Source organism: Camelus bactrianus, chromosome 33 (assembly GCF_048773025.1).
Source record: "Camelus bactrianus isolate YW-2024 breed Bactrian camel chromosome 33, ASM4877302v1, whole genome shotgun sequence".
Classification (NCBI taxonomy): Eukaryota; Metazoa; Chordata; class Mammalia; order Artiodactyla; family Camelidae; genus Camelus; species Camelus bactrianus.
In genome coordinates this window covers 12350634-12377616 of record NC_133571.1, presented here as the reverse complement: position 1 = coordinate 12377616, position 26983 = coordinate 12350634, and the positions used below count along the sequence as shown (strand labels likewise).

Genomic DNA, 26983 nt, shown 5'->3' with positions numbered 1-26983 from the left:
GGGACCCATAGTGTAAAAATATTTAGGTCTTTTCCTTTGAACTGGTTGTGTTTCCCTAGAAGTTTCTCCTGCTCTCCTGCCTGGAGGGTAAAGGCCTGGATAGCAGTGCTCCTGGGGCCAAGTGGAAGAGCAGGATGGGACTCAGCATTCAGAGGGCATACTTCGATTGGACCTCTCTATTTCTAGGACAGTACCCCTGTCCTCAGCTCTGCCTGGCATTCTCCTTCTGTGTCTCTCCCTCTTCAGAGAATATACTTCCAGTCTTCAGCCAAGGTGAGAGAGAAAAGCTAAAGCTTTTCTTGCTTTTTAAATAGTTTCAGCCAATCTTTCTTATTTTACAACAGCCTCCTCTCTCACTTCTATTTTCAGTGGTACCTGGTGCCTCCAGGTCAGGGCTGGTATGTACAGCTGTGCAAGACGTGCACTGCACAATTCCAAGGGCACCTTTCCCACGCTGTAAACCTCACAGAATTGTACATTTATTCTGACAGACTTCTGGTAGATGGCAGTAACGTGACTTCAGAAAGGAGAGGTTAGTTTTTAATTTGCACACAGGTGTAACAGTGGCTAGCAGCAGATTTACTACCATTCCTTAACCTTTTGAAAACACAGGGTAATAAGTCAGGTGGAGCTCATCTTTCCCCCCTCGCAGCTTCAGATCAGCTTACTCAGTTCTGCTAAATGAGCTGCAACTGGTCTGTCTGCTTTCTCACTTTCAAAATTTTGCTGTGGTCTTTTCTCCTATTCTTTTTGTCCCTACGGCTCTACTTCTTCTCTTTAGAAAAGCTTATCACTATAGTTTGATAGGGGTTTCAGGGAAAGGAGAAATTAGAGACACACACCCAGTCTGCCATGCTTGTTGGGAAGTCTGTGAAAGTACAGACAGAAAATGGCTGAAGGCTTTGCGGTGCATCTTTCTGTTAGAGTCTGTCACTGGATCTATCCTGGGAGGTTAAATGTTTCCAATGCTGAGAGGTCTCTGTTACTGCAGAGGATGTGTGAATAGGGATGTGCTTGTCAAGATGTCCTTCCGTTGACAGATTTATGTTAACGGAATAACTACAGAATGTATGCATTTAGTTATAAAGTTGTTCATTGCAGTGCTGTTTATAATTTTAAAAATTAAAAAAAAAACTCACAATGTATAAGAGAAGATTGTTAAATTATGATATGTCCACATTAATCTCCATCAAAAATCAGATTGTGAATGAGCATCAATTGACATGAGTGTGTAAGAATGATATACTCTTAGGGAGTGATGATATAACTCAAGTGGTAGAGTGCATGCTTGGCATACACAAGGTCCTGGGTTCAGTCCTCAGCACCTTCTCTAAAAAAAAAAAAAGAAAGAAAAACCAAATAAGTAAACCTAATTACCTCCCCTCCCAAAAAAGAATGGTATACCCTTTAAACAATAAATCAAGTTATTAAACAATCTGCACAAAAATAAATTTGTAAAAAAAATCTAAATATATGCCTAGATAAAAAAGTTGGAGAATATACAAGTGTTGATGGTAGAATTATGGTGATTAGATATATTTTTTGCTTATCAGTAATTTATGCTTTTTCTATATTGTGCTCTTTCAAATACTAACAAAATAAAAAACAATTTATTAATATTAGTTAATGTTTTAGTGGGCAGGATTTCCTACTCAGAAGTGTCAGGCACTCTTAATTCTAGCCACAGATCTTGTCACCAGAAGCTTAGATATTTGGGCTACCTCACCTTGATCTTACGAAAAATTGCCATTCCTCAGTGGCCTTTTAATACGATTCAGAAGTCCCTGTATATAAAGTTCCACAGGGACGTTTATTTTGCAACTCAGTGTTTGGAAAAGCTTTATTTTCCCTGGGAGTCTGGTCTGTTTTCCTCTTTGGATTACAATTATGTAACTGACTGAATTTCCCTCTTCGCGGGCTTCCAGGAAATCCAAAGCCAATGTGTAAGTCAACTATTGCAACTTTGTCAGCCCTTATTGCCTGTGCTTGTGTCTCGTGCTTTATCAGGTGGTGCTTTCCATCTACAATTATTATAATTATTATTATTGATTCTAAAATTATTTTCAGGGGGGAGGTTATTAGGTTTATCTTTTAATGGAGGTACTGGGGATGGAACCCAGGACCTTGTGCATGCTAAGCACGTGCTCTACCACTGAGCTGTACCCTTCCCTGCTCTTGTACAATTTTTATTTTCATTGGTCTGAGGATCTTCTCTCTCCCTCTCTCTCTTCCCTTCTCAGCCCCCTCCCCCCATCATCACCATCCTCATCATCATCATTTCAATTTTCAGTGCCAGTAGCCTCAAATCATCTTTGGTGGTGAAGGAGAGTTTACGTAAACAAATTCCAAACAACTAAAATCCTTATCTTTCTTGGCCCCCATCACTGTGTTGACTCAATGTGCTCAGTACATGTTGTAGTATCAGAATCCACGTCACTGGTCCCACCCAGCTATTGCACACAGGTGTTTCTGGCACAAACATCTAGCTGTGGGCCATTTCTCAGACACGATGGATCATGGCCCACGGAGGCCAGAGAGACAAGGCTAAAGATATAAGGCCCCGCTGTTCTGGCCCTAACTCAAGCTGCTTCTACCTCTGTAGGGGACAGGAGAGGAGAGGAACTGAAGGGGGCATCTTTAAGTGTGGGATGGGACAAGGAGGGAGGGGTGGACTCTGCTCCCTGGGATGGCTTGGCAGCTGTCCCCGAGCTTGGCTGTCCTTTCCCTGGCTGGCCCTGAGGTACTGTTCCTGTGCCCAGATCAGCTTACACATGGACCCTGGCCCTCCTACATTTCAATAGCCCTCTTTCTCCCAAATCATAAATCCCTGGGACCTGGCTTTCTGCTGAGCACAGTGGGTCCCTGGCTTCCCCCAGTAAGGCGTGTAGAGGCTCTGTGTGGTTCGGGTCCCATGAGTGGGGCTCTCTCTTATCCTGAGCACGAGCTAGTGTGTTGAGCGTGGACTTCAGAGTCAGACAGTCCAGGAACTGGCCCAGGGCAAGACCCTGAGCAAGTTCCCAAATCTCTGTGCATCTCAGTTTCTCTGTAAGGAAAGTGAGGATAACAATACCCACCCTAGAGCAGTGCCTTGAGCATTACATTATAGATAATGAAGGTAAACACCGGGCACTAGGAGATGCTCAAAAAAAAGTGACAACCTCTAGCCTTGACAGAATTGGTCATCTGGAATCTTATGAGACAAAATGATTCTGTTGATTGTTACCAATGCTTTATTGTTTGAACTATGGCTCTATAACCACCCTACCCCATCCCCAAGGTGGGTTCACAGTTTTGAAGGCATTAGCCTCCTGGAAGTCCCGTTTTCCTGGCAAAGTAGTAAGCTGCCTCTTTTCTTTAAAGCTCCAAGACCTGGTTTCTGAGTTATTTGGCTCATCAGGGCCCGGGGGCGGATCTTTCGGCAACAAATTGAACATGTTTATTTTTACCAGCTAATGTAAGACTCCATTCTGTGAATTCACCATCATTTATTTGTCTATCCATTGATGGACATTTAGGTTGTTTCCCTTCCATTTCCTTTCCTTCATTTCTTCCTCCCTTCCTTTCTTTCTTTTATATATATATATATTTTTTTGCTGTTATGAACAATGCTTGGATTTCCCTTGAGACCTAGAATGTACTCACTGATGGTAAAAATTCTGTTTCCCAGGGTGTGCAGTGTTCCTTATATATCAGTTTTGTTGACTATTTTATTCTTCTGTGATACTGTAATTTTTTAGAAAATAGCACTAAAATCTCCTATCAAATTTGTCATGTTCTCTTTGAAACTCAGCAGCTTTTTGGTTTATATTTTTTGAGGCTAAGCTGTTAGGTTTTATTTTCCTGGTGAATTTTTGTCTTTTCACTAATCCTTTTTGCCCCAAAGCTTATGTGTTTATATATTATATTGTTATACTTGCTTTCTCTTGATCAATTTTTGTCTGGTATGTTTTCTTAACCACCTGCCCTTATCTTTTTCTTCTCTGGTATTATATTATAGGTATGTCTCTTTAAATAGCAAATGACTGGAATTTGAATAAAATCCAACGTGAAAACAATAGTAACAATAGTAAACTCTTACAAAGCACTTACTATGTGCAGAGCACTGCTCTGAGAGCTTTTATTTTATTTTTCGTGTATGAAAACATTTATTTCCCACAGAACCTATGATGTGCATACTATAATTGTCCTTATTTTCCTAATAAGGAAACCGATGCACAGAGAACTTGCCCAAGGTCACAGCGCTAATCCATTTCAGCAGGCAGTCTAGTTCCAGACTCACTGCTCTAGGGGCTGGTTTAATCTGTTTCCTTTCATTGTTATTATTGATTTATTTCTATCATACCATCTTATATATTCTATTTACCATGGCATTTCTTTGCTTCTTTTATCTTCCTGCTTGCACTTCTATTGATTTTATTATGTTACTTTAAGAAACAGTTTTATTAACTTTTGCTTTTATCACACTACACAGTTTTAAAAGTCCAACAAATCTACAAGTTAGTACAGAAAAAAAACAGAAGTCCCTCAACTTCATCCCCATTTTCCATTCTGCAAAAACAACAGCTTCTGGCTCTTAAAAGTCTTGCGTTATTACTCTGATTTTTCAGCTTTAGGCTTATTTATCTTTAGGCTTATGATTGCCAACTACGGTGGATGAAAATTGGGTTCTCTTTCACATATACATACATACCTTGTACGCAACACACACACCCACACACCCACACACACGACTTTATCTCCTGCTTTCCTGAAACCAGGTGAGGCCCTGTGAGTTACAAATCCTTTCTGAGTCTCCTGTTTCCCTTTTGCAGGAAAAAAGCTTTTTCAACCTCCTAGACCTAGTGTGAGTTCCAAAGAGCAGATTCAAACAGTTACTAATTAGGGAGGGGAGGTATTGCAGAAACAAAGGAAGAGCAGACAAGAAACAATAGCGCAGTGATAAAGCGGGGTCGTGGCTTCTCCTTGAGGGAGATGCCTAACATATCTGTAAGTTCTTCTGCAGGAACTCAGGCCCCCACCCAGGTGGGGGATGGTAACTTCAGGCTGAGCCCCCGTTCCTGGAACACAGCCCTGTTACTTCACCACCAATCAATCAGTAAAGAGTCACACACCCTGTAATCCTCACCCCCAATTTTGCTTATAAAAACTTCTCCCCTCAAGCAATCGAGGATTTCCAGGTTTTCTTGGGCACCATTCTCCTTGCTTGGCCCTGCAATAAACCTTTCTCTGCCCCAAACTCTGACTTTTCGGTTTGTTTGACCTCCTTGTGCGACACAACTTTGCCTTTGGTAACATTCCAATTTATTATATCATATTTCTTATTAAAACTATGATATCAGTACTTATTGTGATTATGTACACATTATTCACATGTGGTTTACTATGGTACCTTTTGAAGCATGACTCTTTTTTTTCTCCTTGCAGTTAATAACTGTCTTTTGTTGTTGTTTGCTTGATTTTCTATATGTTTCAATAATTTACCCCCAGGTTCTTGCCCAGACGTGTAAATCTGGAACATAGGGAAGCCAGCCAGGGAGCAGAAATCAAGCCCACCCTAGAAGGTGAAACCGACCTCCCTAAGAATCTGGAACATGGATGCATTTGAACAAAGTGCCACCTTTCTCAGTAAAATCAATCTAATTTTCTAGCACTGAAATTCTCCATAAAAGGAGGGGCCATTGGACCTTGCAACACAAACGCCTCCAGGTGTCCCTTTCTTCTCAATGGGGCCTGCAGTCACACTAGCCTGAGGCCAGCTAGCTTCCTGGGTGGGGGCTTACCTTCATAATAAATATTGACTAGTAGAAACAATGGGGGAAGGCTTACAAGGGTTGGAGACCTAGTCAGGTTTTCTAAGCTAGATTGTGTGGATCGCTGGATCCCAGTCTTCCTCTTTCTTGGTTTATTTCCTTATTTTGGTGGAGCACATCCTTCACTAGCTTTCTGAGAAAGAGCATGAGAAGTACCGTTTTGGGGATCTTGCTTGTCTGAACATGTGTTTATTTTACCCTTGTGCTTAATTGATAATTTGGATGGTACAGCATTCTAAGTTGAAATTTTTCTCTTAGAATTTAGGAAACGCTGTTCATATTATCTTTTAGCTTCTGAGTGTGCTCTTTTGTTGTCCTCACTCTCTCTAAAAGTATCTTCTCTTTCTCCTTGTGGTCATAAAAAGTCATGATGAAGTGCTTGGATGTGGGTCTGTTTTCAACCACTGTTTTAGGCACTAGATGAGCCCTTTCAATCTGCAAGCTCATTTCCTCCAATTCAGAGAAAATTTCCTAAATAATTTCTTTAATGATTTCCCATATTCTGTCTCTTTCTGAAATTCTTATTGTTTGGATCTTAGACTTCTTGATTGGTTCTCTAATCTACTAAATTTTCTTTCCTCTTTCCCAACTTTCTTTGTCTTGTAACCCATCTACTGAGTTATGGTTTGTTTGTTTTGATTTGTTTTATTTCTGTTATATTTTTAAATTCCCAATTAAAAATCTTTTTTTTCCCCTGACCATCCATGTTGTCATTTAAAAAAAAATCCTATTCTAGTTTTATGGTTACAATAGTTTTCTTATATCTCTTTGCATTTTTCTTTTTTCTCCCTGCAAAGACTCTCTTTTTTTCTACATTGCTGTTTACTGGTTTTTATTTTGGCTCAATGTTTCATATGAGAGACTCTCCTGAGATGTTCTATGATTCTGGGTTATCTGCTGATGTTTATAAGTGGGAACCCTTAGGGAGCTGATAGGATAAAGGTCTAAAGTAAAACAGTGTGGTCTTGCTAAAAGAGACAGACCAATAAAACTGACTGCTAAATCCAGAAATAGACCCCAAAGCAAATAGAAATTTAGTAATGAGAAATGTAAGATCTAGAATAATGAGGAGATAGTACTGAAACAATTGGATAGCTATTTGGGAAAAGATAAAATTGGATCCATTCCTCACACCATACACTCCAAATGCACCCGAGATAAATGAGAGATGAATGGACTCCAAATACATGAGAGGTCTAAATGAAAAGATTTTACAAGTACTAAAAGAAAAAGTAGATGAATTACATTTATAACTTGGAAGTAGTGAAACTCTAATTATGACTGAAAATTCAAAAGCATTGCATGAAAAGATTAATTTGACTATATAAAATTAAAAATATTTTGCAGGGCAAAAAATCAAATCACTATAAGCAAAGTCAAAAGACAAATGATAAACTAAAAGAAACTGTTGTGTGTATTGTAGGTTAAAGCAAACTCATACATATGTAAGAGAAAAGGAGTAAAAATATTAAAGTTCTGCAATTTAAACTTTGAATTAGAAATATCTACCTGAAATCAGGAGTTTTTTTCCTTAGATTTCCTACCTTTAGTTAACTGGAAGGGTCACAAGCAAAGACAATCCAATAGCAAAGAACACACCAAGCCCCAGAACCTAGTTTGTAAATATCATTTTCCACTAAAACAGACCAGAGCACCTTGGAGAAACGGCTGCTGTAGTTCTGGGGCAAACTACAAATGAGGTGAGCTTAGGAAATCTAGTTGTACCAGAAATCAAGGAAGCACTGAAAGTGTCAACTTGACTGGCTAAGGAATACAGGATAGCTGGTAAACATCTTTTCTGGCTGTGTCTGTGAGGGTGTCTCTGGAGAGATTAGCATGTTAATTGGTGGAGTGAGAAAAGAAGGTTGCCCTCACCAGTGTGGGTGGGCATCATCCAATCATTTGAGTGGATAAAACAAAAAGGCAGAGGAAGGGCAAATGGATCTCTCTTCCTGAGCTGGGACATCCATCTTTTTCTGCACTTGTACTGTGAAGCTCCTGGTTCTGGGGTCTTTGGACTCTGGGACTTACGCCATCTGGGACACACCCCAGTTGATGGGCTTTTGAGTTTGTGCTGAGACTCACACCGCTGGCTTCCCTGGTTCTCAGGCCTTTGCGCTTGGATGGGTTTCCTGGGTCCCTCAGTTTGCAAGTGGCAGATCATGGGACTTCTCAGCCTTCATAATCATGTGAGCCAATCCCTCATAAGAAACCTCTTTTTATATATCTGTATATATCCTGTTGGTTCTATTTCTCTAGAGAACGCTGATTCATAAATGGGGTGTGTTAAAAGAATACAGGAGCAGCTTGAGGAGATTCCCACTGGCCAAAGGAGGAAGAGTTTGAGCACCAAACAGAAATATATTGTATGTAATGACTGTAATTTATTATAAAAAAAATCGAAAAAGAAAACAATTCAGTGAGTCCATAGTAACTGAAAGAAAAACTTGCCACCATTGAGGAGAATACATTGGTCAAGGCAAAGAAATAAGCACTTTTTCTGCCTCTTCAGGAAGAACGGTAATGCATTCCCACTGATGAGAGAGAACTCTTCTTTACAGACTAACATCAGCTAAAACACGTAGAATGAAAAACAGAAATAGAAAATCATCATTCTGCACCTCCTCCAGTGAAATAATCAATTCAGGCTAAAATCTTGAATGTATGCTGAACTCATCAAGTTGCCAAGGTGCCACAGAGTGCTAAGGGATTTCTTGCTAATTACAAAGAGAAACAGCATTTCATTACAACTAAGAGATCTCCTAGTCTCCACCTTGCCAAGTGATGAAACTTAGGATCACCAATAGCAGGACAGCCGGACACTGTGTCTCTCCTGATGTGATGTAATGTGACGTTCTTGCTTCCTCTTTAAAGTGCTCTTGCCAGAAATACTTTAAACACAGCATGAATGTAGCTGAGTGTTTAGACTTAAGTCTTCCAATATATGGGAAATACAGAAGATAGAGGAACAAAGTTAATGACATTACAAAGAAACAATCAGACAAATTCAGAATATGGGACATTCTACAAGACAACTGGTTTGGTCTTTTCAAAAAGTTAACATCATTAAAAAAAAAAGTAGGAACATTTTAGTAGAGTCTAAAGAGTACTTCAGTAACAACCAGGGGCAATGAATAAATGTTGTGATCTTGATTCAAAAAAGTAATAAACAATAATAAAAAGCTTGTTAAAGGACAAATGGGGAAATTTGAGCATGGACTGAATACTCAATGATATTATGGTATTATTATTAATTTTCCTAGGTATGATAAGAGTATTGTGGTCTTTTTTTTTTTTTTTTGGATAGCTTTTTTTTTTTTTTTAAATTGAAGTATGATCAGTTACACCATGTCAATTCCCGGTGTACAGCACAATGTCCCAGTCATACATGAGTATTATGATCTTGTAGAAGCGTGTCCTTATTTTTCAGGATATGCAAGCTGAAGTTGTTTAGAGGAAAAGTGCATGCAATCTGCAACTTCAAAACAGTTAAGCATACATATAAGATACATATATAGAGAGAGGAAAGGAAGCAAACATTGCAAAATATTAGCAATTACTGAAACCTAGATAGTAAGTGTAAGGGTGATCATTGTACTATTCTTTCAACTTTTCTGTATAATGGGACATTTTTACAGTAAATTAGAAGAAAAAAAGAAGCTGACGTGAAGTCTTGAGTTCATGGGCTACTTTACAATAGACCATTTTGACCACATAAAACCCTCAAAAGAGTTTCTTCAGGTCTATTCCCTTGGGTTAGTCTACTTTCTCAGGGAGAATGTTTCAGTCTCCTTCCTGGAAGATAAAGTCGAACTGGCCAATATTTTGGCCAATGAGAGGGATGGCGTGTGGAAGAAGACACGTCACTTAATATATAAAGTTTTACTTAAATCCTCTATTTTTGAGTACAAGAACCCTGGCCCCCAACAATATCTTGTTATCCCCAGGACACAGACCCAGTTTTACTCTCTCCAGAGAATAAACCTCTGGCTTCCTGCTGCTTAGGAGAAGGACAGTAACCCCACTGAGCGAAGCTGGAGAGGACATTGGCTTCTCAAACTGACTCTTAACCAATTGTCACATTTTCAGCTTCACTGTCACCCATGCTTCCAGAAGAATTAGTTGCTGCTAATGTCTGAGCTTTCAGGAGTTCAGTAGTACAAATTAGGGCATTTCGTGGCTTTCCCCACTGTTGTTTCAAAATTTATCTTCTCAGGTACGTCCAGTTACTACCGTTTAACCACCTGGAAGCTTTCCAGCTTCCAAAATGTCTTTTGTCTCCTCTGCTATTCTCTTTGTGGATCTATGCATTTTTTTTTTAAAAAGTGCACTTTAATGCCATTTTATTGGGATTTCAGAAAACAGCAGAGCTAATGCATGCAATCAATCCCCCAACCTTCACTGGAAGCCTTTCTGATGTTCTTTAGTCTCTTTTCCCCATATGCTAGTTTGAAAGTTATCCATTCTTAGTGTTCTTTTAATGGGTTATCCTTGAAATTTTAATCTTCCTGTTTGATTTAACAAAGTCTAAAGATAATCAATATTCTTTCTCCTCTTCTTCTTGAATAATGCAAAGACTGCAGAATGCTTTCAGTTTGATCTCTCTCTTCCCATCGTCCATGTTACTTTGGTCTAATATTTTAGTTATTCATTGTTTATAGCACCTCCTCTAAAGTAGTCCCTTCATCAATAATATTTCAAAGAGCTTTTGGGGGGATTTGTTTTCAAAACCAAAGATATGAACAAAAATGTTTAACCTCATTCTAATGATGAGGAAACAAACAGTCCAAGCCAGATCATTTTACAAGACATCTTTGAACTCTTCAAAAGAAGTCAATGTCAAGGGTTGGGAAGTACTGTTCTCAATGAAAAGAGAGGACAGAGGAGAAACAACTTGGTGAAATGCATTGGATCCTGAATTTAAAAAGAAAAAAAGAAAGAAAAATATCTATAAAAGGCATTTTTTTTTTTTTGGAGAATGGGGAAAATTTGAACATGTAGTATATATTAGATGGCGTTAAAGAATTATGTTAATTTTCATAGGTGTGATAGTGGTATTCTGTTTATGCCAAAGTGTCCTTATTCTTAGGAGATGTCTGTTGAAGTAGTTAGGGTGAAATGTTATGCTGTCTACAATTTTTTAAAATGGTTTCACGCACAAACCCCTAACACATATACATATACAAAAACCTCCAATCAACCCAAACATTAAAAAAGCTGAAACTCAGATTTCAGCAAATAGGGAAGCATGAGTATGTCCTACATCTACCTATTGTATTAATCTAGGCTCGGTCAGAAAAATGGAAGCTACTCTATGTTTTTCAAGTGTGAAAGGCTTTAATGTAGAAAATACAAGGTTTATAAAACTGTTGGAAGGGCTAGAGAAGCGACCATCTCAGCTTGCACTTGAAGGAATGAGTCTCAGAAGCTCACCTGTAAGTGGCTACCAACGGGAAGATCACCTCCTTGTCTTAGTCTGCAAAACCAATGCGTGTGATTCTTGAGAAAGTGACCCAGAAGTTGCTTTAAGCCCCAAGTCTGCCTATGCATCTGCCCGCAACTACCAATAAAGAGACATCTGGGTTCCAATGCTGGCTGTACCTCTTACTGTGTAATGATGGACAAGTCATTTGACAAAACCTCAGTTCCTTAGTCAGTTGAATGAGTTCAGTCACACAATCTTCTATGTATTATCCACTGTGCCAAACATAACAGGGGGGCATGGAGATGAATTAGATAAAGTCTCTGCACTCAGAGAGCTCTCAGAGATGTCAGTAAATCACTGCACTGCAGGATAGTAAGTGCTTTACTCCAGGAACATACAAAATTTTCTATGATTAATATGGAATTGTCTGTATCCAGAGGAGTGTGAGGGCAGAAGAGGGCATTCAGAGTGACACTGGAGCTGTGCAGCAGAGCCTACTCTTGTCCTCTCAAATCCATTCTTCTCTTCTTCCTGAGTAATATGGCTCTTTCCCAGCTAGGGAATCCAAAATAAAGACTACATTTCCCATTCTCCTTTCCAGCTAAGTATAGCTGTGTGATTAGGTTCTGACCAATGACATGTCAGTAAAGTGGTAAGAACAATTTCCAGGATGTGTCTTTAAAGAGAGGGAATATGCTCTTCTTCCTGCTGGCTGGGAGGTGGACTTGATGGCTGGAACTGAAGCAGCTGAAACTTTGACATGAGGCTTTTGTTGAGGAGGATAGTGCAACAAGACAGAATAAGCCTTGGTTGGTCCATGTTTACATGGGAGAGAAATATAATTCCATTTTGTTTAAGCTATTCTCTTTCTGGTTTTTTTTTTTTTGTCACTTACAGCTGAGCCTAATCCTAACTAACACAAACTAAGTCTGAAAAAAATAAATATAAGTTCACCAAGGGATACTTCAAACAGAGGGAACAGCAGGTACAGAGGCTCAGTGTCCTGAAAGATGTGGCATGCTCAGGGAATGCCAAGGATTTGAGTGGCAGATGAGGCCGGAAGTGAATAGGCAGGACTAGGGCAGAGAGACCTGGCCCAGATGCCTCTCATTATTTTATCTGCACCCCCACCTAACTTCCCCTGCTTGTTCCAGGATTATTTTATAAAGTGGAAGGTGGGTGGCTCTTTAACCCTATAAATGCTGGCTCTGCCCAGGCTGCCTAAGTAGCCCACAGTGGAGCTGTCAAGGGCTTCTCAGGTTCAGGCTGGCAGCTGGACACTGTCCCTGTCTGGCTGGGGCACAGTGCCTCTGGGCAGTTGAGCAAAAGCAGGACCCTCAGCAGACAAACAAGCTGGTCTCTATTGGTGGGCCAGCCAGCAGGCCTGCAGGAAGGTTGAAGGTCATGGGGTTTGGGGGGAACTGGGTGAGGAGTTCAGGCCCACTCCTTGTAAAACTTTCCAGGAAGTACTTTTCTACTGGGGCAGCACCCAGATCCTGTGGCACTCATTAACCCTTTGGGTACCAGGAAAGGGCAGGAGGTAAGCACTGGGAGGCAGCTGAGGTCATCCTTCTTTGAACCTCCACGTGGTGTTTACTCAGAGCAATTGTTGCCAGAGGCCTAGACCCTGGACTATTAAGCGGAATGTCTGTTCTCTGTGCCCAGAACTGAGTAGGTGAGCAGCCGGGGTAGAGAGATGCGGGTTGGAGTCCTAAGGGTGGGGATTGAGGGGTCTCAGCAGAGAGCTGGGGGTGGGAACTAAGAACTAAGGATCTCCTCTCGGAGCATTTTGGCAGAGTTGCTTCTTCCTCCTGGGATACCTCAGTTTTCTCAGCTGTGAAATGGGGGCAGGAACAGGTCAGCAGGGGAGTGATGGCAGAAGTGGCCGGGGGAGCTGCTCCTGGGGTCTGGGGAGGGTGGTGGTGGTGGGAATTTTTACAAAGCAGTTTGAGCTCCACACTCCATATGATGAAACTGAAGTGAAAAAGGAGCCCTCCCAATCCCCCCCCCCACGAGGAAGACACCCTTTCTCTCTGAGCCACGTTCACCTAGGTCAGTCCTCCTGAGCCCTGACAGCTCAGTAACCGCAGGGAAGGGTTAACAGGTTTTGGGCAGGTCCCCTGAAAGACGTCCTTTCTTCGCTTCTTCACCCTCACCAGGCCTCCATTCACCTTTCTTCTCAGAGTACATCATGGCAAGTGTGGCTGCATTTCTGACCCGGGCTCTGGCCCTCCTCTCAGGTGGGTCTCCAACCCTGACATCAGTGTGGAGGTGTGGGCGGAAGCTGGACTGAGGGGCCCGTCCACCTCGGAGGAGGAAACCTGGTCCCTATTCATCCCTTCCCTCTCCACAGTGCTATCAACCACCCAGGCACAGAAAGGCTTCTGGGACTACTTCAGCCAGAGCAGCGGGGACAAAAGCAGGGTGGAGCAGATCCAGCAGCAGAAGCTGGCCTGGGAGCCCACGTGAGTGGCCAGGGAAAGGGTGTGTGCGCGCGAAGGGAGGAGACACCTTGGGGGGTGGGGTGATGCACTGCCGGATTCCCTCATGGTCCTCTCTGGGAAGAGAAAAGAGCGGCGCTAGTTCTGCCCATTACCCCGGCAGTCCTGGGTTGTTCAGCACCCTCTGCTGGCAGCAGCCTCCTTCTTGACTTCTCTAAGGCTGGTGCCTCTTTGCCCAATGAGCTGTGGGACCTGGGAGCAGTGGAGAGGACCACCCCTCCCCCATCCCAACACCCCCCCCCTCCCCGCCCCCCTACCCCCACCCATCCATTGCTTTCTCCAGAATGAAAGGATTGTTCAGGTGCATCTGGGCTTCCCTGGGCAGTGCTGGTCTGAATACACATGTGCCTTGTGTTTGTACTTCCTGTGGGAGGAGTTGCGGTTGGCTGGGGTTAGAACTAGAACCCTGGCTCTGGAGCCACGGCCCTGCATCCTCCGTTTCCCCAGAGGATCAGTGAGCAATATCTTTGCGGCAAAAGAGATGAGGCGTCTAGCAGTCTGATGGCCTGATTGTCCCCTTCCCCAGGAGCCTGAAAGGCAGCCTTGAGCAAAACCTCAGCGATATGGACAAGTTCCTGGAAAAACTGGGCCCTCTGAATGGGCCGGGGAGGGAGCCTCCTGGGCTCCCACAAGACCCGGTGGACATGCGGCAGCTGCTGCAGAAGGAGCTGGAGGAGGTGAGGGAGCGCCTGGAGCCCTACATGGCGGAGGTGCACAAGCGAGTGGGCTGGAACCTGGAAGGGTTGCGGCGGCAGCTGCAGCCCTACACCTCGGAGCTGATGGAGCAGGTGGCCTTGCGCGTGCAGGAGCTGCAGGAGCAGTTGCACGCTGTCGGGGAGGACACCAAGGCCCACCTGCTGAGGGGCGTGGACGAGGCGCGGGGCCTGCTGCAGGAGGTGCAGAACCGCGTGGCGCACCACACCAGCCGCGTCAAGGCGCTCTTCCACCCGTACGCCGAGCGCCTGGTGACAGGCATCGGGCGCCACGTGCAGGAGCTGCACCGCAGCGTGGCGCCGCACGCCGCCGCCAGCCCCGCACGCCTCAGCCGCTGCGTGCAGGTGCTCTCGAGCAAGCTCACGCGCAAGGCCAAGGCCCTGCACGCACGCATCCAGCAGAACCTGGACCAGCTGCGCGAAGAGCTCAGCGCCTTTGTCGGTGCCGGTGCGGATGGTGCTGAGGAAGAGGCCCAACCCGACCCCCAGGTGCTGTCCCAGGAGGTGCGCCAGCGACTCCAGGCTTTCCGCCAGGACACCTACCTGCAGATCGCCGCCTTCACCCGTGCCATTGACCAGGAGACCGAGCAGGTCCAGCAGCAGCTGGCGCCGCCCTCGCCAGGTCACAGCGCCTTCGCCCCAGAGTTCCTCCAAGCGGACCCAGACAAGGCCCGGAGTGAGCTGCAGGCTCGTCTGGACGACCTGTGGGAAGACATCAACTACAGCCTTCATGACCATGGTCTTGGCCATCAGGGGGAGCCCTGAGGGTTTCCTTCCCAAATCCCAGATCCTTATCTGGGGAGCCAGCATGGCTCAGTCCTGGACAGTGGCCTGTTGGGCAGAGGGTGGAGGGCCCTGCACAGGATAGCTGAGGCCACGGAAGGGGCTGTCATCCTTGGCATATCCTGCTTCCTGCAATTCCCCATCCAGATGCAATACATTCACCAGGCTTTGTAAACCCGGCTCCCCTTCCTCATTTGGGAATCCTGAGTTGCTTCATTCTAGGATGGCGGGAGTGGGGAGGGAGGAGGCACTCAGTGTGTGAATAATTATGTATAAGCCTGTTACCATGGTGCTGGAAACCTGTGCCTTTTCGTCCTCTGGCCTGGCTTCAATCACTTCTGGCCACCTGGTGGCCACTGCTACTGCTGGTACGCAGAGAGGAGCTTGTTTCTCCCTGGGGCTGCCATGACAGCCTCTGTTGGAGGAAGCGAAGGGAGAAAGGAAGAAAGTATGAGGAGTGTGTGTGTATATGTCCCTGCTGGTGGGGACAAATGGTGTGGGTTACCGTGGGAGGGAGTAGAGCCCGGATTTCCTCACCTAGCTCTACATCTAAACAGCTGACTGAACTCTCCAAACTCGAGGCTTCTTAAACCCTCTGCAGAGCCAACCTTGTGCCCTCCCCATCTCTGGCCCCTCCCTGCTGATTCCTAGGCTGAAGTCTAGACTTCTGACACAAATGAAATAGATGCTTATGATGGAAGCTTATTTGCCTGGTGCGACTCTCATGTGGACCATCTCTGAAAGCAGTGGCCTTACCGCTATCCCTAAAGCACATCCACCATCCCCTCCAAACCCTCGTTGTTCCTTCACATTGACCCCCTCCCGGCCCAGGTCTGTCAGAGGGCTTTTGCTCTGGCTGGGCTGACAGCTGCCTGTCATGCCTGGGGTGTCCCAGGTTAGAGGCTAAAGACCCTTTCTCTGCACATGCATTGTTCACCCACCTGCTTACCTCAGGACTGTGTGCATGAGGTGCAGGGGCCTGAGGTAGCCTGTCTCCTTTGTCACCAACGTATCAGATTTTGAATGCACCTTTTCATGACTGACCTTCTTGGGACCCCCAAACTCTTAACTCCCCATTCCCCATGTACAGATTCACTTGAGGGCAACCAAGCTCCTTATAGATCCCTGGGAACTCTGAAATTGGGGGCGGGTGAGGTAGAGGGAGGAGGAAAAAGGAAAGGGTAAACACACCCAGGCCAGTACCCTTGGACTGTCCTGTGCGGCACTCTTTCCTCCCAGCTTAGCCCGCGGTGCACAGGGTTCTCAGCACTGCCTCACTCCTGCATAGCACGCACCCCACATGAATCTGGCCTCATCATACCTAAAAACTGGACTTCTTCCCTGACACCCTAGATTTAGCAACAGAACTGGGAGAGCGGTGCCCAGGGAGAGGAGGTGCTGGAAAGGAAAGTTTACCCCCCCCAAAGAGGTGTTTTTGTTGTCGTTAGTTAGGAAACCAGGAGGAGTGATTCAGCTGGAGTCGGATGTGGTGGGGATGAGGGGGTGGGAGTGAAAATGAGGGCCGTGTATTTGAGGCTGGAATTTGGGCAGGTGTTTATGAGGATAGAAATAGGGAGTGAGAAGAACAGGAAGGGAGAGACTGATGGAGGGACTAAGGGAGGCGGATCTAGAGCCAAAGCAGCGTCTGGCCCAACAGTGGATCCAAGCCATCCCGGGTCAGAGCGCACCTCCTCGGGGATACCGAAGGACAGTCAGATCCCTTGTGGTCAAGGCTCCTGCAGTCAGACTTGCGGACCAATAGTTAGAATCTAGTGCGACGGAGTTACTGCAAGGAGCAAAAAACTGTCCTGGGTTTGAGAGGACGTCCTGGAGCGGTGACGCCTGAATTGAGGTGGAGGCAACTCTTGGATCCAGCTGGCTATGGAAATCAGGATCAAATAATCCCGGCAACTGGGAAACCGCGTCAGGTACGTTTCCCTGAGGGCCCAGAATCCACGGCCTCTTTAAGAAAGGGCGGGGCTGCAGCTGGCGGAAGTGCCGGAGGAAGGGGAGGGGCCACAAAGGCAGCAAAAGCCGGAAGTCGGCGCCTGAGTTGCGCGTGGTGGGGATGTCGGCCAGCGGGGCTGTGGAGCCCGGGCCCCCGGGGGTTGCTGCCCCCTCGCCCGCAGCGGCCCGGGCTCCGGGGCCGGGGCACTTGTTCCGACCTTTCAGCGCCGAGGACGAGGAGCAGCAGCCCACCGAGATTGAGTCGCTGTGCATGAACTGTTACCGCAACGTGAGGCGGGGCGCGGCCATGGACACCTGGAGGGTTGGGCTGAGACGGGGTTGAGGGATTGGGGTCTAGGGGTGGGTTGTGGCGGGGAGAGTCGGCGATCCGGTCAGGTGGGCCCAGCTGGGGACCCGAAGGCGAGGTAGGCCCGGGGGCCGGTAGACAGGGGGATAGGGGTTTCACTGGCTCTTTCCTTAGCTGTTTTCTGCTTTCCCAGGGCATCACGCGCCTCCTCCTCACTAAGATCCCCTTCTTCAGAGAAATAATCGTGAGCTCCTTTTCCTGCGAGCACTGTGGCTGGAACAACACGGAGATCCAGTCGGCCGGCAGGATCCAGGACCAGGGAGTGCGCTACACTTTGACCGTCAGGGCCCAGGAGGTAAGAGGAAACCACAGCAGTTACCCTAGTGTCTTAGAGAAAGCCCGGGGACTGGAGTCAGAGCTCTGGTTCAGGCCGTCCGACCTTGAGCAAGTTTCCTTATGTGTCCAAGCCTCAGTTTCCGCCTTTGAAAAATGGCATCGGTGCTGTCATCTGCTCAGGTGAGATGAGACTTGTGAAAGTGCTTTGTAAACTTTGTCAGATGGAATCAAGAGAGCAGTGGTTGCTATGAGTGGTACTCTCACCATTTGGGCAGCTGGTTCCATCAAGGTACTCTCCTACATGAGTAGTCTAGACTCCCTGGAGTGGAGAGAGGAAGAAACAGTGGGCCGGGGGCTCTGATGGAGGGGGACAGTGTGCTATTTCCTGCAGAGAACCTGTACTGTTGACCTCTCTGGACTGAGAGTTTTTCTTTTTGCTCAGGACATGAACAGAGAAGTAGTGAAGACTGACTCTGCCACCACTAGGATCCCAGAGCTGGATTTTGAAATTCCTGCCTTCAGCCAGAAAGGAGGTAACATTAAGATCAGAATAATTAGTCTGTTCATGTTCATGCCTAGCCGAAATCTTGCTTTCTTGCAAAATCCCTGGTACCAGGTGTAGTGGCTTGTGTATGGGTTTGGCCATGTAATCATTGTGATCTTCATTGGTTTCACATAAGTGGAAAGCTTAGATAAAAACAGCTTGAGATGGTAGATAGCCATACTAAGACAGTGATGTGCTTATTACAGAACTTTAACATCACTCTCATTAGATGTGAATGGAACCTTGTTCCCTGCCTCCCTATTTTACATATGACATTAAGGCCCAGAGAGTTCAAGTGAAATGCCCAGGCTCTTACAGGCACTTGATAGGAGAGCCAGACTTACCTATCTTTTGTTCTTGTTGACCAGCTCTGACCACTGTTGAAGGATTGATCAGCCGTGCTATCTCTGGCCTGGAGCAGGATCAGCCCACACGAAGGGTGAGCTAGGGTTTTCTGATTGCAGCAGCTCAGGGAATAATTATAGTATATAGTTGTATATACTTGTTGAGCTTCCTGTGTAGCTGAACTGTCTCTGATTGAATGTTGGAGAACTTGGGGGGAAGCATGCTGTGGTGCTGTGGCTGCCTGGATGTTGCTTGTGTTGTACCGCCGTCCTTTCCATTGCCCTTCCCCCAGTGTATTCTGAGGCCTCTTCTCAGACAGATACTGTAATATTACCTCTGAAGAGCCTTTCCTAATACCCTTGGGTTTATCTGTACTTCCTGAGTGTTCCATTGTATCTTATATATATTAGGATATTTCATACATATGTATGAAATAATATAATTGCACATTTAGTCATCTGTCTTCTTAACTGGCTGTGGAGCCCCATAAGAGGACTCTGATTTATATACTGTTGTCTGTAACCTGGCATGAAGGCCTGGGCTAAGTGGTTGAATGAGTGAGAAAATAAGGCTCGTCTGGCACCCCCCCGTAAACTTCTAGCTCACTTGCTACTTCTTAGTGTGAAGCCTGAGTCTCTGTTTCCACTCAAACTAAGATGGACGGTGACTTCCTGTTGGAAGTGATGTGGGCATGACGGAGTGGGGACACAAGGTCTGTTACCAGGGTCGATGCTATTACTCTCTGTTCATGTCAGGCAAACGAAGAAGCCATGGCTGAAAGTATTGATGAGTTCATTGTCAAACTGAAAGAGCTAAAGCAGGTGGCCTCTCCTTTCACCCTGGTGAGTACTGAGGGACTCTAGGTGCCCTAGATTTAGGGGAGGAGAGACCATTAAGACTGTCTGAGATTTTTCTACTATGGTGCCTGAGTAGTCTGATGGCAGGTGGAGGATTGCATGTGATTTCTTGTAACTGCTCTCTTTACCCATCTGTTAGATCATTGATGATCCCTCAGGGAACAGCTTTGTGGAAAACCCACACGCTCCCCGGAAAGATGATGCCCTGGTGATCACACACTATAACCGGACTCAACAGCAGGAAGAGATCCTGGGGCTCCAGGTAAGTGCACTGAAGAAGCCAGAAGAATGCTCTGGAGTTATCTTGCACTCTGGATTGCTTGGAGTCAGTGGGAACTTATTTTGCTGCTGCCGTCCTGTGCATCCTGTCTCAGCACATGAGTGCCTCTCATCCAGCTCATGGAAGGACTTAGGATAAACTTTACAACACAGAACAGCAGGGGCTGTGATTCTGTCTTAAGCTCTGTTCTTCCCTTGACTGGGGCTTTGCTTTCTGATTTCTCTGTTAAACCCATGAGGTGGCAACTGACATAAGCATCCAGAGCATTTTCTTTCCCTCTAGGGCGGGGTGTTGGGGAGGCTGAGATCTATGTGACGTCTGATTTGCATCTCTGCTACTTTAGGCAGAGGCACCAGAAGAGAAGCCAGAAGAGGAAGATCTCAGAAACGAAGTGAGTCCCATTGGCTACAGTGGAGGAAGGAGCAGAGTTGTGGGCTGAGACTGGTGCTATTCAGTGTCTCTCTTCCTCACCACCAACACGGGCGGCCACCAGCATACCAGCTGAGTGTCTTTAGCCTGAGCAGGGTTCAGCCGCCTGGGAGGGCTCACCCTGCATCCCCACGTTGTGTTGCAGGTGCTCCAGTTCAACACAAACTGCCCGGAGTGCAATGCTCCGGCCCAGACCAACATGAAGCTAGTTCGTATCTTTCGTCAGGCAGTTGGGTTGCCCTTCATCTGACTCAGGCATGAAGATTATGTTCAGGCTGTAGAGTACTCCCTTCAAGGAAAGCACATGCTTTATTCCGAGTGATGAGGAGGATGTTGCCTTTGATGAGACTGTGCACCTTGGCTTTTGGGGTCAAAGAGCGTCAGGCCATGGTCTCTAGGCTCCTGTGTGTGAGCTGAGCCATGTTGTCAAACACTGGTGAACAGGGATCACCGTGGGGTGTGACCTTGCCCTCTTCTGGGGGGCAGTCTGTGTTAGGCTGCTTCTTGTGATCTGTTTCCTGCATCCTGGGACCAGCAACTATGTGTTTGGGTTTGTTCTTCCCCAGAGGGTGGTCTTGCTATCCTGGAAGCAGATTTCCTTAATTCCCCCTGCCAGAAATCCCCCACTTTAAGGAGGTTATCATCATGGCCACCAACTGCGAGAACTGCGGCCATCGGACCAATGAGGTGGGTGGGCGTCATCGCTGGGGAAGGCTAGCTTGAGGGTAACGCCTAACTTTCATCCATTCTAAAGCTGCTTAGGGTGAGGAGCTCTTGAAGGGACTAGGAATTACAGAGGAAAAGTTAGAGACAGCATAGCTTATTGAAGACGTATTTAAAGTTGGTTATGTGGAAGAGAGACCCACTTTTGACCTACCCCTCAGAGGAGTGGAATTGCAGGGAGGCAGATTTTGACTTAGTAATAAGGAACTTTCTAGATCTGTCTGAAAGTAGAATGGGCCACCCTGGAGGATTGTACATTCCCTTTCCCAGGGTATATTCAAGCATAAACTGTTTAAATTCTTAAACTAGAAAATTATAAAGGGGATCTACACATTAGTTGTAGTTGGAAGTCCCTTTCAACCCCAAGAGTCATTTTTTTTTAAAAGGTGAATTCAGTTTCTTGGCAATTTGGGGTAAGTTTTGGCAGCTTCCTGGGCTGAGTGTTCTGTGTTTGGTTTGGGTGACTGCTGCAACTATGGGTTTAAAAGGCACTGTCCATGGTAGCTGTTAGAGGGCCTGATTGGAGGTCCAGGCCTACCCCCGAGGTCTCCCCGCACCAGGTGAGGATCGGGGTCTCCTCTGCTGCTGCTCCTGACACTGCTGTCTATGCAGGTGAAATCTGGAGGGGCTGTGGAGCCCTTGGGCACCAAGATCACCTTCCACATCACAGATCCCTCAGATATGACCAGAGACCTGCTCAAGGTAACAGCCTGCTTGGGAAATTCTCCGCATGTGGCTGTCCCTGCTGAGGGGAAATTGTCTTTCTTTGATTATGTCCTGGGGTCATGGGGTATCTCCTTACTTGGGTTTGAGGATCCCTGAGCATAGTTTATCTATGGTTGGAAGTGCAGATTCAGAAGGTGACCCAGAAAGAAAGGCTCTTTCTGATGACTTGGCAGCCTTTTGCCTCCTGTCTGTAAGAGCCCTTGTTTCTGGCCTCTAATGACAGGATGCTTGCCAGCTTGAAGCCATGACTCAGAATGCCCCCTTTTAGGCTGGTTCCAGGAGTGAGTCTGGCTTTAACTAGAGACTCAGAGAAAACTGGGACAGCTGACTTTGTCCCCAAGCTGTCCTTGGTGGTATTAATTTGGCAACAGGACTCTGGTTAGCTTTCTCTAGTGGCTCCTGATTTAAAGCCTAACTTGATCTCTCATCTCACAGTCTGAGACATGTAGTGTGGAAATCCCAGAGCTGGAATTTGAACTGGGAATGGCTGTCCTCGGGGGCAAGTTCACCACACTGGAGGGGATGCTGAAAGACATTCGGGAACTGGTGAGTCCCCTGAGTATAGTTGATGGCAGCTTCTGTGGGGTGGCTGTGGGGAAGGGGCTAGAAGACCCCAAATTTCTAGTTTTGGGGGCTGATAACTGGAGTTTCTTTGCTTTAAAGCTGATTTGAGAAACTTAAATGTTATTTTGGATTGTGATGATAAGTTTATGGTAAATTCAGAATGGAAATTCTCAGGCCTAAATCTTGGCCGATGGAGATATTTTGTGATTTTGCGTAAGTCATTTATGTCGCTGTAAAATGGGAGCATGAGGGTCCTTCCAGCACCTAAAACTCCTGGATGTACATGTATCTGTGTGCATTGACTTAATCCATGTGTTTTGCCTCTTAGTGAATCATTTCACTTAATTGATTCTCAGTTGCCAGGCATTTTGTCTTTGTAAGTTGTACTTTACCTTGCATTTCTTCAAATGAGGACCATAGTTCCTATTTAAGAATGTTGCTATAGTTTTGTTTCATGTTGCCATTTTGGCAGATACAGCCACACAGTCTTAGGAGTGGCTGTCCAGGTTGGAAAGGTGGTGTGGCCTGCATGGAGACCAAGCTTCCCTGCTGGGCCCCTCCCGCCAGCTTTATGGTTAAGCGTAACAAGCAAAGAGCCAGCATTCTAGCAGTTTGGATGTCATTTATTGCAGGTGACCAAGAACCCTTTCACACTGGGTGACAGTTCCAATCCTGGCCAGACGGAGAAACTGCAGGAGTTTAGTCAGAAGTTGGACCAGGTGAGAGGACTCAGACCACCTGGTCTGTGCTTGTGGTCTGGGGCTCCAGGGAGCAACAGGCTGCATACCCTTTCCTGCCACGTTTTAACATCTAACCAGAATGCTGGGGATTCTCCTAGTTTCGCTGTCCCATGCTGTTTCCTTTCTTGGTTTTTTTCTCCTTTATTTTGTTGGAGCATCTTCACCAGTACCTCCTTGAGAAAGTGCGTGGGAAGTAAGATTTCTGGGACTTTACATGTCTGAAAATTATTTCAGTCTCATACTTGATTGACTAATGGCTGGGAATAGATAGAATTCTAGCATAGAAATGAGTTTTTATCAGAATTCCTGAAGTCTTTCAGTCTCCCACTAATGTCTCCCAGTTTCGAGTTTGGCTATTAAGAAGTTTGAAGGCATTCTGATTCCTGATCTTTTGTTTGTGACCTAGTCTTTTGATGCCTTTTTGTCCCCTGTGATGTGAAATTTCAGGATGTGCTTTGGTGTGGGTCAACTTTCAACCATCGTGCTAAGCACTTGAGGGGTCCTTTGAATCTGGAATATGGCTCAGTTCTAGGGAGCTCTTAAAAATGATTTTATTGCTCTCCCTCTCTTCTCTCTTTCTGAAACCCCTGTTTTGGTTGTTGGGTAGAGTTGTCTGGTCTTTTGTAATTTACTTATTTTTCTGTCCTGTTTTCAGTTTCTTTGTATTTGCTCTACTCTTGGAGATTAATTTTCCGAACTTTCAATTGAGTTTTTCATTTCCACTGACATATTTTTATTTTCCAAGACCTTTTTTGGTCTTTCAATACTTCCTGTCCTTTTTTTTTTTTTTTTTTAAATAGCATCCTTTTGTTTAAAGGATGTAGAGTTTTTATTCTTGAGAATATTTTAATGTTGGGTTTTTTATTTTTGACATTTTATTTTCCTTGCATAGTTTCCATTTCATCTTAAGTTTTTTTTTTTTTTTTTGATATCTGTCGTTCAGTGTTAGAGGCTTTGTTCAGATGTCTGGTAATCATTGATTGTCTTTTAAAAGTAAATGACTAAAACACCTGATTGGGCTGAGTCTTGTTGACATTGGACTCATTGGAGGGGGATTTAGCTTAGCCACGTCACTGAGGTAACTAATACCAGAGTGGTTAGGTGTGTCCTCTTGGGCTGCTCAGATTCCCATCACTGGGTGTTCCATTTCCTGGCCTGAGAGTGCGGGCTTGGCTGGCAATGTTCTGAGAGCACAGCATGGGAAGAGGGCTGCAGTGTGGGTATGTCTGTTTCCATTAAGGGTACAGTCAGTCTCCTGTTCTTGATTTTTTTCCCCTCTGCCCTCAACTGGGTCAGTGTCCCCCAGTCCATGGCGTGCTGTGGTTACTTCTCCACAGAGTCATCAGTCTCCTGTTGGGATTGGGGAAGGGTGGTTGTTGGTTTTTTTGGCGTGGGAGAGAGATTAGGGATGCCGGAGTGCTTCTCAGGTAGCTTTCAGACAGTCCTTATTTTAGAACCTCTCACTCCATTTCTAGACGTACCTCATTTCACAAGTTCTTAGAACTTCTGGGGGATTCTGCAGTGTACACTGGGTTGGTTCTTGTCTGGCAGACATGGTCCCTTCCTGCCAGGAGCCTGTGAGATTTACGTGCTCGTGCTGTGCCCTCTCTCCCTCAGATCCTGGACGGTGACATGAAGGCCCACTTTGTTATGGATGATCCAGCAGGAAACAGCTACTTGCAGGTACAGTAGACCTTCCCTGGTATTTCATAGAGAGATACTTTCTGACATTCCTAAAATATGTATCATTTTCCCAGAAACAGAGAGACTTAATTCTGAATGAACTATTTTTTGTCAGGGAACCTCTTAGCAGAAATCGGAACATAAGCGAGGAAGCGGGAAGGTGGGATGGATTGTGATTATATGTCAAGAGGGGAAAAAGGACACCCCCAGGTTCCTTCTTCCTCTAGTCTAGCCGGTGTCCCCAGCTCTGAACCCAGCAATGGAGTTTTCATCTTGCAAATCTGATTGTGGAGCAAGGAGGAATGGTGCCTTTTCCAGAGGCCAAGATAGGGAAACTGAAAGGCTATAAGCTGTGACTAGTGAGATATTCTGGTGATTGATAGTAACTTCAACATTTATTGAGCAGTTATTATGGGCCAGGCACAACTGTTCTAAGGTCTCTCCACAATTTAGACTATGCTGCTCTCTTTAGATAGGAAGTTTTTTAGGCAAACTGTTCCCTCATTCCGCCTGGGACTGGACAGTCCTACTCTGAGCCCATGTGGGCTCTGTTGCTGCCCGTGAGTTGAGCCTAGCCATGAGGTATTGGAAGCCCTTAGAAATAAAAAACTCATGAAGTTTTTGGGGAAGTGGGAATTGGAAGCTGCCGGGGGAGAGAGGATCTCAGGATGGCACAGGCACTGACAGTCTGGCCTTGCAGAATGTGTACGCACCTGAGGACGATCCTGAGATGAAGGTGGAGCATTACAAGCGCACATTTGACCAAAACGAGGAGCTCGGGCTGAACGACATGAAGACGGAAGGCTATGAGACAGGCCTGGCTTCTCCACGGTAGCAGTGGGCGGTTCCCGGCCAGCCCCCAGTGCTGCTCAACCACAGGGTTATTACTGCAGTGGAAAAGGCTGGAGTGTCCCTTTCACCAGGCCTTGCCTGTGTAGGGAGGACACCTGGTCTGAGTCGGAGATCTGGGCACACTTTCTGAACAGCTTTTGTGATGGAAGTGCAAGCCTCTTGGGTTACTTGATCTTGGGTTGGAGGTTTTGAGTTGGCCTGAAAGAAACCTGGAAATGAGCCATCAGGCATGTCATTGACACTTTTTTTCTGATTAAGTCTTTACCCTCCCTCCACACAACACTTTCTCACCTAGGGTTGGCACTCTGAAGTTGAGAAGGTAGAAGACAGCTACAAATGAAATTTGGGAGTTGGTTTGGGTATATAAACACTGGCTTTCAACAGGAGAGAGTCTTCTGAGGGGAAGGAGTCTAGCTCAGGTGAAGAAGTTCTCATTAAAATGGTGGCTTTCAAACAGCACTGGCCTCTGAATTCATTCTGTCCTTGTTTGGTCTGCTGGTAGAGTACAACCTCCTGAAGAAAATTTTCTCCAGAGTGAGCTGGCATTTCATTCATTCCTTTAATAGATGTTCTATGATGTGCCAGGCACATCATAGAACTGAACAAAATAAAGCTCTGCTTTCATGCGGTTTCAAGTGTAGTGGGGGAAATTGGCAAGCAGAGTGGGTGGGAGGTTGACAATAAACCCACAAGTAAAACAGTGTCAGATTAATCACCATGTTACGGAGGAATGTTCAGCAGGGAAGGAGTCTGGGTAGTGCCAGGGAAGATGGGGGCATTTGCTTTTATTAGATGGAACTGCCAAGAAGGGGCAAAACTTAGACTGTGCCACTGGTCGTGAATCATTTGATCCTGCTTAACTTCCTTGTGAGGTAGACAGGGTTAAGACCTGAGCTTGGGTCTTGTCAGGGTAAGGTTGGGTTGGATACTGAGTAGAACAGGTAGAGGTGGAACTGAAGACAGAAATGGGCAGGAGGTGATGGGTTGAGAGGACTATACTGGTACTGTTCACTGGAACAGAAATGTGAGACTTCCCAAACACCTGCTGACACCAGGGTGGAGGCGGGGCTGTGGAGTTCAGTTTGAGATGCATTGAAGTGGACTAGAAACCAAGACAGGGTTGTGGATGGGGGACCCATGGGGCCCTCCAGCTAGTGAAGTTCAATGCCTCTTCTCACTAGTCCTCAGAGACCTGACCTGCTTTTCTTCCGAGGCCTGTGCTGTGACCATTCAGTATAGCCCAGTGGTTAAAAATGCGTGCTTCAGGGAAGTGATCTCCAAACCTGTTTTGTTATTAAATAAGTATTTTCTGAGCATGTATCCCAAGATATGTGTATTTATTTATGAAGTATAAAAATGTCTTCTTGACTATATATAAATAGCAGCAAAAATTTAACATAAATGGTGAGACAAAATAT

The 26983-nt window shown here is 45.6% G+C and overlaps 2 protein-coding genes across 6 annotated transcripts; both read left to right on the top strand.

Moving 5' to 3' along the window:
- Nucleotides 1–12820: 12820 nt before the first annotated feature.
- Nucleotides 12821–15407, top strand: APOA5 (apolipoprotein A5). 4 transcript variants are annotated; one of them, XM_045515650.2, is made up of 4 exons: nt 12821–12910; nt 13419–13475; nt 13589–13700; nt 14263–15407. In XM_045515650.2, exons 2-4 carry the CDS (start codon nt 13427–13429, stop codon nt 15212–15214), a joined length of 1113 nt encoding a protein of 370 aa, XP_045371606.2. In that variant the 5' UTR covers nt 12821–12910; nt 13419–13426; the 3' UTR covers nt 15215–15407. The 4 variants fall into 4 exon arrangements, with proteins under 4 accessions (XP_045371606.2, XP_010951811.2, XP_045371602.2 ...); XM_010953509.3 differs by having other exon boundaries at nt 12840–12910; nt 13395–13475; XM_045515646.2 differs by lacking the exon at nt 12821–12910 and adding an exon at nt 12954–13092 and having other exon boundaries at nt 13395–13475.
- Nucleotides 15408–17237: 1830 nt separating this feature from the next.
- ZPR1 (ZPR1 zinc finger) lies at nt 17238–26024 on the top strand. 2 transcript variants are annotated; one of them, XM_010953508.3, is made up of 14 exons: nt 17239–17468; nt 17680–17841; nt 18265–18355; nt 18735–18805; nt 19467–19553; nt 19708–19830; nt 20192–20239; nt 20423–20489; nt 20894–20964; nt 21613–21702; nt 22162–22272; nt 22923–23009; nt 24648–24713; nt 25414–26024. In XM_010953508.3, exons 1-14 carry the CDS (start codon nt 17301–17303, stop codon nt 25546–25548), a joined length of 1377 nt encoding a protein of 458 aa, XP_010951810.1. In that variant the 5' UTR covers nt 17239–17300; the 3' UTR covers nt 25549–26024. The 2 variants fall into 2 exon arrangements, with proteins under 2 accessions (XP_045371601.1, XP_010951810.1); XM_045515645.2 differs by lacking the exons at nt 20423–20489; nt 20894–20964 and having other exon boundaries at nt 17238–17468.
- Nucleotides 26025–26983: the final 959 nt, after the last annotated feature.

Bases quoted from the DNA above. Each gene is read 5' to 3' on its own strand.
- APOA5 (XM_045515646.2), top strand. The intron at 13,476-13,588 runs GTGGGTCTCCAA...CCCTCTCCACAG, and splicing joins GGCTCTGGCCCTCCTCTCAG to TGCTATCAACCACCCAGGCA. The intron at 13,701-14,262 runs GTGAGTGGCCAG...CCCCTTCCCCAG, and splicing joins AAGCTGGCCTGGGAGCCCAC to GAGCCTGAAAGGCAGCCTTG.
- ZPR1 (XM_010953508.3), top strand. From the start codon at position 17,301: ATGTCGGCCAGCGGGGCTGTGGAGCCCGGGCCCCCGGGGGTTGCTGCC. The intron at 17,469-17,679 runs GTGAGGCGGGGC...CTGCTTTCCCAG, and splicing joins GCATGAACTGTTACCGCAAC to GGCATCACGCGCCTCCTCCT. The intron at 17,842-18,264 runs GTAAGAGGAAAC...CTTTTTGCTCAG, and splicing joins TGACCGTCAGGGCCCAGGAG to GACATGAACAGAGAAGTAGT.